The sequence below is a fragment of the Gracilinanus agilis genome, chromosome 5 (assembly GCF_016433145.1).
Source record: "Gracilinanus agilis isolate LMUSP501 chromosome 5, AgileGrace, whole genome shotgun sequence".
NCBI lineage: Eukaryota > Metazoa > Chordata > Mammalia > Didelphimorphia > Didelphidae > Gracilinanus > Gracilinanus agilis.
The window spans coordinates 144,201,780-144,220,341 of record NC_058134.1 but is presented as its reverse complement, the minus strand read 5'-3'; the positions used below and the strand labels follow the sequence as shown (position 1 = coordinate 144,220,341).

The 18,562-nt window shown below is 37.4% G+C and overlaps 1 protein-coding gene across 1 annotated transcript in view; it reads right to left on the bottom strand.

Annotated features, from left to right (window-relative positions):
- Positions 1-18,562, bottom strand: part of DOCK4 (dedicator of cytokinesis 4) — a 541,177-nt gene that overhangs the window by 138,953 nt on the left and 383,662 nt on the right. Inside the window, exons 23-25 of the mRNA XM_044677327.1 lie at positions 18,162-18,354; positions 5,580-5,707; positions 1,721-1,855 (exon numbers count right to left, since the gene is read on the bottom strand). Of these exons, the coding sequence (XP_044533262.1) occupies positions 1,721-1,855; positions 5,580-5,707; positions 18,162-18,354 (456 nt within the window). The remainder of the gene's footprint in view (positions 1-1,720; positions 1,856-5,579; positions 5,708-18,161; positions 18,355-18,562) is intronic.

Here is an 18,562-nt window from a genome sequence, read left to right as displayed (position 1 = left end):
AAAAATGTCTTGTGTTATATTTGATATTCAGGATTAAGAGTGATGCTTATTGCTGGGAAGCTGATATATTCTCATTATAAAAAAATCATAATGCTCCCCAATGGCACCAAATAATACTAGAGGGAAATTAACTTTCTAAGCTGTGTGTTTCGGAGGGATGCGGGGGTTTGGGTTGGTAAGTAATGATATCTTCTATTTCAAATCAAAAAGAAAAATCTTTTCTTCTCTTCCTTGCTCTGAAGAAAGTGGCAAAGCTTGGCGTAACACTGTTTAGTCCTATCATTTTGCCCACTCAGGTAAAGCTGAACTCTGAAGAATATGTTGGTGACCTGAAGTACTAACAATAGTTCATTTCTTAAGCAAACTGCTTAGTTCCAATGTGACTTAAAGGCAAAGCAGAATTCCATATTCTGGTTGGAAAAGAATGTTTTCACATAGGACCAAAAGAAGCATGTTTCATAAGATCCTAGGAAATAGAGTTGGAAGGAAATTTATGATTATCTTATCTGATTCCTGACTTGCACAGATAAAGAAGCTGAGGTTCAGAGATGCTGAGTGACTTATTTATACTTAACACGTTTTTAAAAAGGTGCGTTTGGCATATTATTTGCAAAAATTATGGCTAAAAACTTGACATTTGCCAAAGAGTAGGCATGTTTACGAATCACATTTGAAAATGACCCATTTTCGGTGTATTGACTTTTATAGCAATAGTTTTGTCAGACCAAACTCTTTGTCAAACGAAGGTGAGTTTTTTTGTTGTTTTTTTTTTAAACCCTTGTACTTCGGTGTATTGTCTCATAGGTGGAAGATTGGTAAGGGTGGGCAACGGGGGTCAAGTGACTTGCCCAGGGTCACACAGCTGGGAAGTGGCTGAGGCCAGGTTTGAACCTAAGACCTCCTGTCTCTAGGCCTGACTCTCCCTCCACTGAGCTACACAGCTGCCCCCTCGAAGGTGAGTTTTAAATAGAAATATGTTAATAATTCCAGTATATTACTGAGTTGGCCACATGTATCACAGGTATGCAGGAGAGTTAGAGGATGATATTCTCTGTACACTTGATGCCCCGAAGGGAATTTGTAAAAGGTCATGAAAAAGAGGCACACCAGGGGAAAGGGTCTATGTGGATTGCAATCTTTATCACTCAGGTCTAACAACATGTTTTATGTGTATCTTATGTATTTTCAGAATGTTAGGGCTGAAAGGTTCCTCAAAGAACATAGAGTCCATCTCCTTGTTTTTCAGATGTGGAAACTGAGAATTAGAAAGGCTTGTAGATTTTTTCAAAGTAGTACAGCTAATTAATGTGGCAAGGATCCCTAAGGCAGAACTTCTAATCCAATGATCTTTTTTCTTACTTCTCTGTAACTTCTTTGTTCTTTGTGACTTAAAAACAAACAAAAAAAAAAACCAACAATACTCTGCCTCTGGGTTTATAAATCAAATAAATATAGTGGAAACAAAACTATAAAATTCAGTTTGGATTTTAAAACGTTAAAACGTTAAGTAATTGTTCAATTGCCTTTTAGCACATCCATTCCAAGTTCGCTAAATCTACCGTAGGCTGATAGAAATGCTCCACAAGATGGTAATAATGATAATTAAGGAAAACAGTTCACTCATGATATATATCTCCACATTCTCTAGTTTTGACCCATTCTTAAAATGACAAGAACAAACCATGCCTTTCCCAATGATTCTGGTTTTTTATGACCTTACCGTTACATCTTGAAATTGAAGCCTCATTGCAGAGCCCGATGGCTGAGGGCGACTGGTAATTTCTAATATGGTTCTCAGAAGGATATCCAGCAAGCTGGTCACAATTACATCTATTTCTTCCAGGACAGATTTTTCCTAAAGAGAAAAAAATATAAATACATACACATGTATATTTTGTATTTATGGTGAACATGACACAGATTTCTTTCTCTCTTTTAACTGAGAAAAGACAAATAGATGTTTCAAATTTAAAATGAGCTTTATAAAATTTTAGAGCTGGAAAGAACCTTGGAAATTATTTAGCTTAATTTCTTGTTTTATGGATGGTGAGACTCCAGAGAGCCAGAAAGGTTAAATGATTTTCCCAAGGCTACATAGCTAGCTAACAACAGGCCAACTAAAATGATGCCATTAATATTCTTCACATCCTACTGTAGACTTTTTTCTCCTCCCACATTATGCTTTAGGAAATGAGAAAGAAAAGTTAACGAGTCTCTAAACTTATCAATAAAATCTCTATATGTATTGAGATATATATGCAACCATGCCCTCTGTAGCAGAAAGCTTGGAGTCTCCCTGCATGGCCTAATGTTCTGGTGCTGTGAATGCTGATCTAGCGGAGGCAGGTCTATGGGCAGACACATCATGTTCACTGCTTCATAGTGATTCCATGCTCTTGGTATCCAGTACTCAAAACAGCTGCAGAGAGCAACATTCTGAGGACAAGGAGGCAACCACAAGAAGAAACTTCATTTGCAATTATGCCTTAGACTAAAGAAAGTAAACTTTGAAGGTTTGCTTGTTCAAAGATTTATAATATGTTTTCTTATATTATATTTTAATATGTGTATGTAAAAATGTGAGGAAGGTAGAAGCCTGGACTTGTTATTTGATCCATGTGAGGAACTTCTCCTATGGGAATTCATCAACCAATCAATACAGACCAACTTCACATAAATTTAGATTATAGATTTAGAGCTAGAATAGAATTAGGGGTCATTAAAGCAAACTGCCTCCTCCTATTCAGATAAAGGAAATGAAGCAGAGAAATGAATTGCTTACAGTCATATAACCAGTAAATGCCTGAAGCAAGATTTGAACTTAAGTTCTTTCTCATTCCACATCTGATGACATATCTGTAATGAGTTAGCTAAGTGAGGGAAAGGATTCACATCACCTGTTTCAGAGACAAGAACTGAAAGTCAAGTCTTCCTAGCTACCAAGTGCTCTTTCAATACTATGTATTGGCTCCAAGGCAGAAGAGTGGTAAAGGTAGGCAATGGGGGTCAAGTGACTTGCCCAGGGTCACACAGCTGGGAAATGTCTGAGGCCAGATTTGAACCTAGAACCTCCCGTCTCTAAGCCTGGCTCTCAATCCACTGAGCTACCCAGCTGCCCCCCCAAGTGCTCTTTTAATAAGTTGCTTTTAAAACATGTTATTAGTGTATTATACATCCCCTAGAAGAATTACCAAAATCCTCTCTGCCACCTCTATCCCCATTTTTACAGTGTTGGTGAGATTTCTATTCTGAATACTTTATAGTGTCTTCTTGTCCCTCCTGAGCCAAAAGAGACAATGAGAAATCCACAATCACTTCACCTGATGCTTACAGAAAAGTTTTATTTTCTCACTGTCAGTAATTAGGGGTTGAGAAAAAAACCCAACTGGGCAAGGCATGGAGTTTTTTTTTCCTTATATTTATAAGAGATAAACTTTCCCTCAGAATGCCATTCCATCCATCTCATTTCTTCATTCACTCTCAGTTTCCCCTTTAAAGTCTCTAATGAAGATTCTGGTGGCCTAGGGAGTATAACTGAGGTGAAGTCAGTCATCCTTTCCTGGGCAGTTTCCTCTCTTGGTGAATATCCAGAGAATATTCCTTGGGGAAAGGAGTCCTGGCTTTTTCTTCGGTAGTAGTTCTGTTCCCAGGAGACTGAGGGGCAAAATCAAATAACTCAATTTCACTCACTATCAAGTTATTGTGTTACTAGAAAAAAAGGAGTAAGGAAGATTGAGAGGGGGTAATAGGTATAAAGTAATAAGGAGAAAGAAACAAAAATGAATAGGAAGAGTTGTGTCCAGAAGTGTATCTGGCTCATGGCAAAGTTATTTTAATAATAATCATTGCCAATGCAGCATACCTTAGTAATGGTGCTAGATTTACAGAGTTGTACTGGAAAGCTATTTATGCACATAAGCAGGAAAATCATAACTCGTGATCTAACGTCTAGAATTCTGTCCCCCAAAGTACCATGAGCTTTTCAGTCTTTCAGCATTATAGGGAAGTGTTTTTAGGTGCTGGCTAAAATATTACTCAAACTAATAATAGGGAAATTGATCAGTAAGATGATATAATGGACCTATGCTTTAAAGCCTGCAAATTGCTTTACAAATAGGATCTCATTTGATGCTCACAACAATGCTAGGAAGGAAGTGCTATATTATAATATCCATTTTGCTGTGAAGGAAACTGAGACCAACAGAGATTAAATGACTTGCCTAGAATCACACAACTGGTAAGTGTCTGAGGCTGTGTTTGAACTCAGCTTTTTATCCAGGTCTAGCTCTCTATCCACTGTGCTCTCAAATGCCAAATATATCAAAGTTTGGGAGTTCAGGGAAACAAGTAGGAGATGATGGCCAAAATCTTTCCAACTTAGGAGGTTATGGCTGCATCTCTAAGAGAAGTGTTCTTAATTTTTTTATATGTCATGGCAGTCTGGTGAAGCCTGTGGAATCCTCCCTAGAATCATGTTTTTAAATGCACAAAATAAATTATATAGAGCTACAACGGAAACTAAAAGTTAATGAAAATAAAGATATGTTTTTCCCCATCGAGGTACATGAGCTCCCTAAAATCTAACCATGGATTACTTGGAGATCTGTGGCTTCCTAGTTAAGAATCCCCGTGGTATTCCATTTTCAGGTTCCAAGAAGAAAATTATTCCAAAAAAAGAATCTTTTTGAGATCTAGCTACTGAAAAATATCCAAGACTTGCCATGGAGATTTTTGCAAATATAAACAATAACAATGATGATGATAAGATAGCAAATCTAGAGCCAAAAGGGAACTTAGGGGTCACCTTGTTGATTACTCTCATCTTGAAAAGAAGAAAATGAAAGTCTAAGACTTTTAGCTGACTTGTCCAAGTTTAGAAAGACAGAAAACATCACATTTGGAATTTGAACCTAGGTCCTCTAATCCACATCCAGTGTTATTTTCCACTGAATCACATGATACATTACTATAGAGTTTTGTGGCTTCCCAAATGTGCTCATATCCCCTTCTTCCATGATACCCCTAACTCTGCACTGTAGGCAGGATGGATATTATCATCACCTTTTTAGCAGTGAAGTCCTTTGGACTTAGGTTACATAACAGATGTAGGACTAGAATTTGGATCTTCAGCCTCCAACTCCAGTGTTTTTTTTCTGGTATATTAGACCACCTTTTAAACAATACAGTCTCTGCTCTTCTGTAGGAATAAATTTGCCCTTGCTCTAAAGGAAGGAATTCTTCCTTGCCAGAGAATATTTTTCACACTGAGATTAAAGACTCTTGTGGGATCCCTCAAGAAGTCCAATTTTTTTCACTTTCCATTACAACCTTCTCTTGAAACTTAAGGTTGGGAGACCTAAATTTCACAGAGTAATGGCATTCTGCTTGGTGAAAATCAATCCCACTATCTAAGAAAAAATATTTCAATGTGAAAAGAAAAAGCATTCCCAGTGGAAATCAAAATAAGTACCAAAGAGGATTATTCCTTAACAGTTGATTTTTTTTCCTTCATGACTTAAACATTATTTGATTAGTAGAAGACAGTTATGGAAGGTTATATGACATGACTGCTTACTTACTGAGCTATTTTTCTTGATGAGGCAAAATATGTTGCTAAGAATGCGTGCACACATGATGAGGTCCTTTTGCTCTTGCAAATGCATGTGGAGGTGATGCAAAACTACAGGCAGAAGTATGTATCGAGAATCTGAAAAGGAAAAAGTCATTAGTGGCACTTCTTTCAGAGATCCCATCAGAGCATTCGCTACATTTCTTTTATTTATTTATTTTAAACCCTGACCTTCTTGTCTTACAATTGATATTAAGTATTGATTCCAAGAAGAGAGGTAAGAGCTAGGCAATCAAGATTAAGTGATTTGCTCAGAGTCACACAGCTAGAAGTGTCTAAGGTCAAATTTGAACCAAAGACCTCCTGTCTCCAGGTCTTGCACTCTATTCACTGAGTTCCCTAGCTACCCCTACATTTCCTTCTTAAATAATATTAAAATTTCTTGTTTAGTATATTTTAGTCATATTTGATTCTTCATGATGCCATTTGGAATTTTATTGGCAAAGACACTACTCTGTCATTTCCTTCACCAGCTCGTTTTATAGATAAGGAAAATGGAACCAAAAGGTTTAAATGACTTGCCCAGGATCACACAGCTCATGAGGCCAGATTTGAACTTGGGAAAACAAGCCTTCCTGACTTCAGGCCTGCTGGTCAATTCACTACGCCACCTAGATGACCTCATTAAAATATAGCTTCTATTTTTTAAGCAATATATGCCTATTCTTCAAATAGGAACTGGAATTTAAACACAATAGGCACCTCTGAATATTTAGGCATCAATGTATAACATTTTAGTAATGACTTAGGTATTTTTTAACCATTTGAAAATGGACAAATGAATGCATTGGGTCTCCCACCTAGTGCCTTGGGCTCTTTAAGGACTCTTAGTTTGGAGATTAGTTGTGTTTCTCTCATCCACTCCAGCAAAATTTAGATAATCCTATGGTATTTGATAGCAAAGCTATTCACCCAAACAAAGATTTACTTTCATATTCTTTACTTCCTATATCTTTAAATGCTTTCATTTGAACAACATCACTCATTGACAAATTTAGGCTTAGAAAACCTATTGGAGGAATAAATAGGTGGCTGAATGGATAGAGAGCCAGGCCTGGAGATGAGAGGTCCTGGGTTCAAATTTGACCTGAGATACTCCTTAGCTGTATGACCCTGGCAAGTCACTTAACCTCCATTGCCTAACTATTACTCCTTTTTCTGCCTTAGGACCAATATTGATTCTAAAAAGGAACGCAAGGGTTTAAGGAAAAAAAACAAAACCTATTGAAAGACTCATATCTAGTTTTCACAAGCCATTTAGTTTATATAAATTTCATTTGGGCTACACACTTGACCCTGACCTTGTTAATGTGTTATAACCCCTCCTTCTAATTAGTATTCTTCTCCACCCCACCCCCAAGCTATCTACATCTGAAGGCTAAAAGAAAAGAAAAGCACAGTGTTTACAAAAGACTTTCATTATTATATTCCTGTTATAGCTGTAAACAATGAAGGAAAAATCATTTAGCCATGGTCACAAAGGTTAATAGACTTCAGTCATGAACTTACTACTCTCTGCTATGCAACAGATATGATTTATAAAAAAATTGGGACATAGCTAGGTGATTCAGTGGATAGAGTGGGTAGTGTCCTCAGACACTTCTTTGGGAATGCACTTAAACTATAACATTCTTCTGCCTTGGAACTAATACTTAATATCAATTGTAAGACAGAAGAAGAAAAATTTTTTAATTGATTTACATTTTAAGAATACATCCTTTGTAGAGCAAGAGTTGAAGAGGCAAATAAAAATCTAATACCATACTCTCTGATTCTTTTATTTTATTATTTTTATTCTTTTATTGTTTAGAGAGTATGGTATTAAGATCTCAGAAGAGAACATCCTATTGGTCCCTACAGTATGGGCACTACTTCTTTCCTGATGAGGAAGACTCTAGGTCAAAATCACATAGCAGTCCTGGAGACCAGTATTTCAGCTGAGTCCAAAGCTAGTGACATTGGAATCTCCAGTTAAGTATCTGCTGGTTTCAGGCTGTATTTCTTTCTCAAAGAACATAGGAGCACCCCACATCAGGATCTCAGGTGAGTTTGAAGTTAGAGATCCTGTTAGAGTTAGAGAAGTTAGAGAATAAGGGCTTAACATAGCAGATATATTACCTTTAGCAAGGATTAATGCAAACAATAACAGTAGAAGAAACTTAGGGCCCTGCAATAGAAGTTACCCTTTCTTTTAAGCACATGTCTGGGCAACATGCATTTTGTACATTTTAGATGTGTTTTTCTACTTTTGAAATCAAAGGGCGTACACTCTGCCCCAAAATGGTGGGCAGATGGGTGTGAGTATGGGTGTGAGTGGACCCTGGGCTTAAAGGAGATAAAATGCTTTGAGTTCATTAAATTCTCTGTCTGCTTTTAATAGAGTATCTATTGGTGGATTCAGTAGTGATTGTTTTGAAAGTATAGACTCAAAGCAGCCCTAAAATGTGGAAGTTTTTTTTTTTTTTGGGGGGGGTCAGATTTATCCTGTGAATGTGAATTGTGGGATAACTGAAAGGGGGTGCTGATGCCTTACTTCATTTAAGCTTCACATCTGTCCTGTAGTTTATTCTCATTTTCTAGATTAGGTAATTGAAGCTCAAGAAGGTAAAGTGATGTAGTTCCTGAATATGAGATGGAATTTGAATCCAGGTATCCTGGATCTAGTCTGCATTCATTATATCACTCTGGCTCTTGTCTTTTCATCACCAGGTATAGTGTCAACCAATGCAAATTACAGAATTAATGTGCACAGGTATTATTATGATCAGGAGCCTGTGTCATTAGTTATTCTGTCTTTATTTCCCAGACTTTCCGAAGGCTAAATTAGCTGACTGGTTGAAATGCTAATTCTTGCCTTTAAAATAAAAAAAAGAAATTCCCAAACTGACCAAGCAGAGAAAATGCAACTTAAGCAAGAATCTTCACACAAAGATTGGTGGAAGTTAAAGGCTAAAACATGAAAATATCTTGCAGATCAGCTTGCAAGGGTCAGTGCATGGCCATTCAATCTCACATTCACCTGTTCTGCTGACCCTTACTCAAGGATACCACTCTGACTCTAGCATGATAAGTGTGCATTTTCCAAAGCTCTCTCCTAAGTTACTCCTAAACAAAAGCCATAAGCTCATCTTTGCTCCTCTAAGAATAGGACTCGGGCCAGGGATCCTTTAAATCAGCATTTTGGCACAAGTAGGATAGTGATATTCAAATGAGTCGTGTGATCAGATCCATATGGCCACCACAGCTCATCTTTATCAGAAAGGGCACATAAATAAATTGGATGCCAGCAAGACACCTCAGCAGCTGAGGCACGGTAATCTCACATGGAGATGATTAGAAGTAGGATGTGCAGAATGTTCTGCTGAAGTACATAGAACTCAAGAAGAAAGTTCTAGAAAATATGAAGAAAGAATGTTTTCCCTGACTGAGGCAACTGAAGAATTGATTAGAGAGAGGCATAATTAGCATCAAATCTTGCCAAAAAAGAGTTGCAAAACCAAAGAAAACACGGACACACTTCAAGTGTACTCAGTTTAGAAAGGACTACAGGTTACCAATTTTTCTTTCCAATGATGTTCAGTTACGTACATGGGAATTCCCTCACAGGAGATAAGAAAAACAATGCAGTGTGATCAAGTATGTTGCCAAAGGAATCAGTTTTCAATATTTTATCTTGAGTAGAGTGGATGGGCAGCAAACAGAGTCTTCTAGAAGCAAGGGTGCTTCTCTGTGAAAGCTTCAATCTGTGTACACAATTTGTGCTAAATTGCACTTAAACTGTAGTTGGGGTAGTTCATTCACTTATTTAACTATTTCCCAACTACTTTGGCCTGATACCTGGGAGATGAGTTTGACACCTCTGCTTCGACCCATACTGTACTGCTGAAGAGTTGTTTCTATTGTTCACATCTTCACCGTGTCCCAAAACATGCTGGGACTAAGGTTTAAGCCCTTTTATCCTGAATAGAACTGTTACAAATATGATAAATAAGGTCAGAAAGTCTGCTTGAAGAGTAACTTTGAGAGTGACCCAAAGTGTAAGAATTATACTTTAAAAGGAATCAGCATTTTATCAGTTGAGATGGCCTATCCACTGTTGATGATTTATCATCTTTCCAGCCCTAAGTAAATGGTCTTCCTCAGTTGCCTTTTTCAAAATAATTTATCCCATGGTGGCCAACTTCCTGGAAGTGGGCCATTCTAACCAGCTAGGCTGGTCCTCAGATAGCAGTCTGATCTTAAATTGGAAGTTGAAGCCTTTTCAGCTTGCTAGGACCTACCCAGGTTTGTTTTCTACTGTCATTTCCTTGAAGAACCTAGACTTTTCCACTGTGATCTTATTGATTCTATGTACAGACTGAGAAATACGACTGGATGTTTTCCTTTTATTTTGTTCTCATTTTGTCTTTCCTTCGGAAAAAAAATTTGAAAATAATTTACAACACACATAGACCCATTCTGGTTATTTCCCTTTAGACATCAGTGCTAACAATGTGAGATTGACAATATTTTCACTGTTAAATGGATAAACCCTAAAATAATCTAGGAAACTTGGTCTCAGTAAGTTTTTTTGACAAATGCTCTCAAGACTCTGCTAGTTGGAGATAACAAGGCAGCCCTGAAGCAAGAGTTTTCCCAATCTGACAGACACCCATCAGACAGAGGTTAGTATGGGGTGAAAGGGACTGAAGATAAGGAAAAGTATGCAAAGGAAATAAAAGGAGTTGGCAAGGGCTAGAACTTGACTGCTTTTTGGTCTAAACTCATTGTTGGGCGAAGGGGGGAGGAATCTATGTGTTCTTTAACATACATACACTCACACAAACGTGCATATATACACATCTTAAATCATCTTTTTTTTCTGTAACATTACATTTGTTTCCAGCTATGTCCTTCTCCTCCCTCCTACCTAGCAAGACATCCCTTAAAAGAGATTTTTAAAAGAATGGGGGGAAAAATCTGCAAATCTAATGTTTGGAGAGTCCGTGTAATGATACATAACTATCCCTGCTGCACTTTATAAAGGGCAGAATCACATTTACACCTTTTTTCTTTTAGGTCAGATTTGATTGTTATGATTACACAGGATGCTCTCTGGAATTTTTTATATATTTTAGCCAACATGAAAAAACTGTTTGTCAATTTACACTTTCAAATATATTTATCATTGTTACTTTTCTGCAGAATGGTAAGTTCTTAATATTAACCTTAACCATCAGACTCAGCATCATTCAGGAAGCAATTGAAGTGTACCTGCATGGCTGCCTTAAGGACCACCAGCCCCCTTAGCTCACATCTGGTTAGTGGCAAAGTTTTAAACCAAATCAATTTTGGAAGTGCAAATCAAACTCTATAGCTCTTACTGCAATAAAAATCAATATAAATTGCACCTTAACTACAGTTCTCAGAAAGAAAAGCTACTAAGCACCCGTCAAAAGCAATAAGCCTTAATTTCAAAGCTGTTGCCGAATAATAGATACCACCCACCAAACATCCTTCTGGCATGCTATACAGCATAGAATCAGGGGAGCCCATTATTTGATGGAAGTAACTCTGGAATGTACTTTCAACATAACCTTTACATATTTACCACAGTCTCAAAGAATGCTGCAAAGTTTGTAAGTGAGGACTGGTGGTTTTACTGGTAAAAACCTATGAAATTCTTTTTATATTTCCTAAAGAATTTTTTCCCATCAAGAAGATTAAAAAAATAATCAAAATTTTAGGATTTGGAATTTTTTTTAATGCCAGCTTCTTATCATTGGCATATGTTTATAATGTACATGGAATCCTTATGTCTGCTTCTGTATATTAGCCTGATCAATCAACCCAACCATACAGAAGTTGAACAGACACATAGGACTTGTTCTTAATAAGTAAACAGCTTAGCTGCACCTGTACAGAGCTGCTGAACTAATCGCCAGACTTCAAGCATTGCAAACAAAACAAATAAATGAGAAGATCGTAGTGCAAACAGATTGATCTTGCAAAGGGTGTGAGCCTAATATCTAAGTCCTTGCTATTTTCAAATACTATTGCCCTATTCGAGGCCTTTATCATATCATGGCCGGGTTATCATAACCTCCTCCTTGATAATCTTCCCACTCACACTTCTAACCCATCCCTGTCATCCGCTACTGCCAGAGCTCTCAAATCACCCAGTTGACCCTGCCAAACTCTTCCTTAAAGCCTCTAAGGGCTGCAGATTAACTGCAAGATCCTTACATTAGGTTTCAGAGCCCTTTATCTGGGTGCACAAGGCTTCTTTGGCTTTCTTTCCCACCCAGAGAATATTTCCTGGATTTATCTCAAAGGAAAAAGATAAAATTTCCAGAAATTCTGAAACCATTTACAAGTACCTACCTATCTCTTTTTGGAGTACAGGAATGGCTCAGAAGATGAACAGAAATTTGGGCAAAAATCAAAATATATATAATATTTTAAGTACCCTTTATAAAGCTAAATTTAATAAGATTCAAGAGAAATGAATGAGATTAATCATGCATACACAAGAAAAGCCTTAAAAAATGACAGCCAAATGTGAATGACAATCTTTGCAAGTCTTGTGAAATCTATGATGCCTCTCTAAAACCTAATCAGTAAAACCATCAATGTAAAGTATAGCTAATATGAGCTAAGCTGTAATTTAATTAATTATAATTATTGGTAAATCATTTTAATAATATTGTAATCATGGGTAAATCAAGAGATGACATCATAAAGACATTTTTCTGATTGAGATATAATATAGAAAAAGGTGAGTTAGTTAATAAAGAATTTGTCAGTGGTTGTCCAGACTCATCCAAAGAAGAAAGAGACTAGAGCTGATAGACAGGAGTATTTTGCTATACTGTAAAAAGAGGGAGTGTGGTAAAGTGCATTTAGTACTAGAGGATTTGAGCTCCCTAATTATTCCCCACATGACCATGGGAAAGTTGGTTTACATTTTTGTTGTTGTAAAGTCACTTTTAGTCATGTCCAACTCTTCCTGATTCTCTTTGGGTTTTTTTTTTGGTGAAAATGCTAGAGTGATTTGCATCCCTGACTCAATTAACATTTAAGGAAACTGAGGCAAACAGGGTTAAGTGACTAAACCAGGGTCAAACAGCTGGTATATGTCTGAGGCCAGATTTCAACTCAGGAAGAGAAGTCTTTCTGACTCTAGGACTTGATGCATTGCTTTACATTTTAAGCCTCAGTTTTTTCATTTGTAAAATGAGGAAGTTAAATGACCAACTCTAAAGTTTATGATATATTGTAATAACACTCCCACCACCAATAATAATAGCTATAATTTAAATAGTACTTTAAGGTTTATAGCACTTTACAAGTGTTAGGTCATTTTATCCTCTTGACCACTCCAGGAGCCAAGTCTTATTATCTCTATTTTACAGATGAGGAAATTGAGACGCAGAAAGATTAAGTGACTAAATCCAATAAGTGACTGAGGCAAGATTTGAACTCAGGTCTTCTTGACTCCCAGTCCAGTACTTTATCTAATGTGCTACCTAAAAGCATCTTATAGTAGAGCAGTAGGATTCATCAGGCTCTCCAGTAGCTAAGGTGAATCTCACAGCACTATCTAAATCCCTTTGCTTTAATTACCTGTTCATGAAGCAGATATACTCAACACTGAAAGGTCACCTTTAGCATCATCTAGTCCAATCTCTACCTGTAGCACAAATCCCCATAACAGCCATCCAGGAACTATTTGAAAATTTCTATGAGGGGAAATGTATTACCCTCCACCTGTAACCTAATTGATCTTTACTTTTAATTTTCAGGAAGTTCATCATCATCACCTTCAATGTCTATAATCATCATTCTACCATGTAGGCAATTTCAGGGGTGTGGGGAGTTCTAAATGCAGAAACGTTTATTACCCATGTAGATCAGCAACTTCTCTGATACTTAGAATCTTAGAGAGCGATTCAGGTCACTGAGCTGTTCAGTCAATTGCCCATGGTTCCCACAGTCCATACGTATCAGAGGGAAGACGTGAATCCAGGTTTCCTTGGGTTCTAACACCAATGCACTAGCCTCCCTTTCCTATTTATTTTGAGACAAAGTTTGCCTCTATCACTTCCAGCCATTAGTCCTACATTTCTTCTGAAGGTCAAAGTAAATCTAATCCTTCCAACAATAACATTGAGACTACCACCTCCCTTCACAATTAAGGTGGCCTAAAATCATGTTAACATTTTGGGCGGGGAGCAATTCACCTCATATTTATTTATTTATTTAAGTAGGCAAAGAATATTTATTGAGCACTTACTATATACCAGGCATTGTGCTAATCACTGGGAATATAAATGCAAGTAGAAAAACAAGACCCTGCCCTCAAGACACATCCATTCTAGGGGCAGTTAGTTGGCTCAGTGGATAGAGAGCCAGGCATGGGGGATCAGGAAAACATGGGTTCAAATATAGCCTCAGATGCATCCTAGTTGCATGATCCTAGTTAAATCACTTAACTCTAACTGCCTAGCCCTTATGGCTCTCACCTCATATTTAATCATATTTCACTTACAGTGAACTAAAATTCTTGATATTTTTCATGAATTGTTACATAGCAATCTATATGCCAAATACCATGTTAAAAGCTGGCAATACAAAGGCAAAAAAAGGACAATTCCCGCTCTCAAGGAATTTATATTGTGTGTGTATATACTATATATGTGTATTTATTAATATATAGCATATGTACCTTTTTCATATAGTTACATATATATGTGTATTTTTAAGCAAAAAAAAAATTGCATTAAGGCTTTTGGGACACCAGGTAGGACAAGATGTTTGTATTGTATCTTAAAAGAAACATTGGATTCTAAGAAGCTAAGGTGAGGAAATACATTCCAGGCAGGAAGAAAAGCACAAAGATTGAAAATGGAGTAAGTACAATGTGAAAGAGCCAGAGAGAAGACTGATTTGGTTGAACTGTATTATATTAATGTTTCCCTCATTCTGAACTCATAGAATTGATTTTTTTTTCAAGTTTGTACCTCTCTGGAAATCTGTGACCCTCAAGGTCATAAGTATGATGGAGATCTCTTGGGTGAGAAAAAGGACAGACTTAAAAAAGATATTTCTGTATGAATTTACAACAGAATGTTCAGGCAGATGGAGGATATGAATCATAACTTTGTATCACAAATTATAAAATTGTCATAGTAGGGCAGATATCAGAAGCCATAAGGATTTGTTCCTGGATGCTTTTCCTTTTCTTTTGGCCTAAGAGTTACTGGACCTAGCCTCCATCAATATAGTTCTCTTCTGTTATACATGTTGTTACTCACATTACCTACTTCTGCAATTTTAAATATGTCTTTTCAATCAAATTTCTACACTCTTGGTCAGTCCAAGTCTCCTGCCAAGAACATTTTTTTGGTCTTCATAAAATTCATTTTTTGACCCTAGCCAGGGGCTCAACACAACCTTCTGGTATAATAAATTATTGTTCCACAAAACTAAATCCTTTTCTTTGTCACCATCTCTGTAGCCAACTCTTCACTTTTCATGACCTTTTTTTTCCCATTTAAATTGATGACGAACCTCAAATTGGAAGCAAGAGTGGAGAACTCCACCTAATGAGTCTCAGCCTTTCAATTTCCTACCCACAATTCCAAAGACATTTCAGGGGTGTGGGGAGTTCTAAATGCAGAAACTTTTATTACCCATGTAGATCAGCAACTTCTCAAGATTTTTTTTCCTGGCTATAACATTTGTACACCCTTCAAATGGCATCTATTAAGTAGCTACCATATGCTAGGCACTGGAGATACAAAGACAAACACCAAACAGCTCCTGCTGTCAAGGAAGGACCTGATATTCTTTTGCTCTCATGTGAATCAGAAGAAGTGGGCAGATGTCTGTGCCGTGGATGTTCTTTGATGCACCTGTAGCTGGCAGGTGAGATAACCACGCAGTCCCTAACAATAATTTGCTTTGATCAAGAGCTATAACTGTCAGATAGGAGGAGGAGTCATTTCATTCCTGAAGGGAACCCACCCAGTCAGTGTTTGAAGACAGTAGCAAGTGCTCTCCAAAAATGGGGATGGTGTTGTCATGTTTGGTTTTTTTTTAAGGTAGATCCAGGGAACTAATCATGGAATACTTTCCTAAGGCCTCTCAAAATACAATATCATACCTGTTTGGCAGTTGAACTAGGATCTGAGGTCCCTTATAGCTCTAATTCTATGATCGGATTAGATTTTTCAGCTTTAATATAAAAGCAACTGTACCTCTCAGCCCAGTATCACCAACCACTATTTCTCCCTTTATGGAGGATTTTTTAAAACCCTTACCATCTATATTAGAGTCAATAATATGTACTGGTTCCAAGGCAGAAGAGTAGCAAGGGCTAGGCAATGGGGATTAAGTGACTTGCCCAGGGCCACACAGCTAGGAAATGTCTACTGCACTTTAAAAATAATACCTTGTTAATGCAGTTTTTTTACAGCTGACCAATCTACTGCAACCCATTAATCGACCCTATTTTCCCTTCTGTAAAATGGGGATAATAAGAGCACATCCCCCGCAGGTTTGGTGTGGGGATCCAGTATTTATAAAGTATCTACCATAGTTCCTGGCACATAGCAGGTGATTAATGGATCATCCCTTCCCCCTTCCATGAATGAAGCTCTCCATTGTAACAAGTATGTAGAATGCAGGAAGGAAAAAAGTCAACATGTGTGCCATGTCTGAGAAGGTAAATCTATCTTATTCTGTGGTTTAGCTCATTACCTCATGTTTTTCTATCCTGTTTAGGAACTCTTTATCCCCTCCAAGAGGACACAGGATACTAGTTTCCGTTTGTAAAATTTTAGTAATCACATCTCAGACAGAGGTTGTCTGTATGTCCAGATAATAAACCCCTTGAGGATATGGATTGTGTGCTGGTTGCCTCTTGGCAAGCCAGGTGGCACACTGGTTAGACTGGCAGGTCTGGAATTAGAAGGACTCATCAATCTGAGTTCAAATCTGACCTTATTGCACTTACTAGCTCTTGGGCAAGTTACTTAACCTTGTTTGCCTCAGTTTCCTCTTTTGAAAAATGAGCTGGAGAAGGAAATGGCAAACAATTCTAGTATCTTTACCAAGAAAACCTCAAGAACAAGAAGAGTTGAAAAACGACTGAAAAACAACAATACTGATTACCTTTTAGAAAAAAAATCTTGATTTGTACCTAATGTTCTGCAGATAACAGGTGCTTAATATGAGTTTGAAAGAACAGCACATACCCTACAAATCACGAGTACAAATTTCTTGACATTAATGTTATTTTGGTCTCAAGATAAACTACTACACTCCATTAGAGGACCAGGAAAACATGTATGGAACTGTTTCAGAAATCATCTCTCATATTCTTTCCTTCTTCAAATGTTTTAAGGGGGAAAAAGTGCCTATTTAGCCCCATTTGTCTCCCTGCCAACTTTCTGGGCAGTTCTTATGTGACAATCACTCAAGTACTCAACAGACTGACTAGTCTCTCATTGGTACTCAGTCCACAAAATAACAAGCAACAGCTCAATTCATGATCAGAAGATGAGTGATTATTTTTGTGACTGCTACAGCAATGTACCAGACTAGTCATAATGGTTAAACTGATACAAAAGGAGCATGGTAGAGCTTTAGGATCTGAAAATTCCTTAACAAAATATTTCCATTTTCCTAGGAAAAGGACTGTTTTCATGAAGTTAGCTCCCAAATATTGATTTTGGAAAAAAATGAAACAAAAAATACCCATTCATTTTCTTTTGTGGGTGTTCTACTGATGCACTTTATTACACTACAGCAGTGATGGTGAACCTTTTAGAGACCATATGCTATGCTCCATCCCCCCACCACACATAAGGGAGTGAGGGAAGCTCTCCCATTGGGCAGAGAGGCACGTGAAGTGAGGAATATCCTCAGCAAGTATAGAGTGGGAGAGGGGAGTGGCCTAAGAGCTGCGTTCCCCTCCAGCTCTGCTGCCTGTGAACTGCCCCCCCTTACCTGCTATGTGCTCCCATTGCTGGGCAGAAGGGTGGGCAATTAAAAAAATGTCATCAGGGGAGCAGCTCCTCCTGAGTCTCTCTTCCTGTCTAGAAATGAGCTGAGATGGGGGGCACATGCTCACACTGAGAGCACTCTGCATGCCATCTTTGACACCCACACCATAGGTTCACCATCACTGTGCTACCGTTTTCTATTCTATTTTTCATAAACTTTGGGGGGAAAATTTTACTTGATCCTTTAAGTTTAAAAATGAAACTTTAGAACAAATCTGCATCTATGCTATACAAACTCAAAAATAAATCAGTTATGATTAAAGTCCATGATGTCATGATTACTATCCTTTCTGTTTACAGAAATTTTGCTAGTCATGCTTTTAGCATGGATAAAAAATTATTTAGCTTCAATATTCCACACCAATGATGCTTTTTTGAACTGGGATTTTCAGAATGTTTTCACAGGTTTTGCTGACCTGTAAATGTAAGACATAATAAGCTTTCTAGAGAATTTATTTCACCCAAGACAGTTATCATCCTACCAGGGTTAGTATATAGCTGGCTTTCCACTGTTTTCCCGATACACTGAAGCTTCACAGCTTGAAGGGAGTCATCCACATGCATGATTGTTGGCAAGCTGCCCAGAGTATCATGTACTAAGTTTGCTACCTCACGAACATCAAAGAGTTTCAACAGCTCAGAATATACTGCTGGGAAGGAACTCAGGAACACAGCCTTAAAAAAAAAATAAAAAAGGAAGGAAGGAAGGAAAGAGAATTAGAATTAACCCCAAATTACCATGTGAAATGAGTTTTAAAATCTCAGTGTTCTGAAGGATTATCTTAAGTATTTTTAAATGATGGAGGGGGTATGACTAGAAAAAATATGGAGTTCCTTTAAAATAAGAGATAAAACCATTGGTTTATTTTTTTAAGTGTAGAAG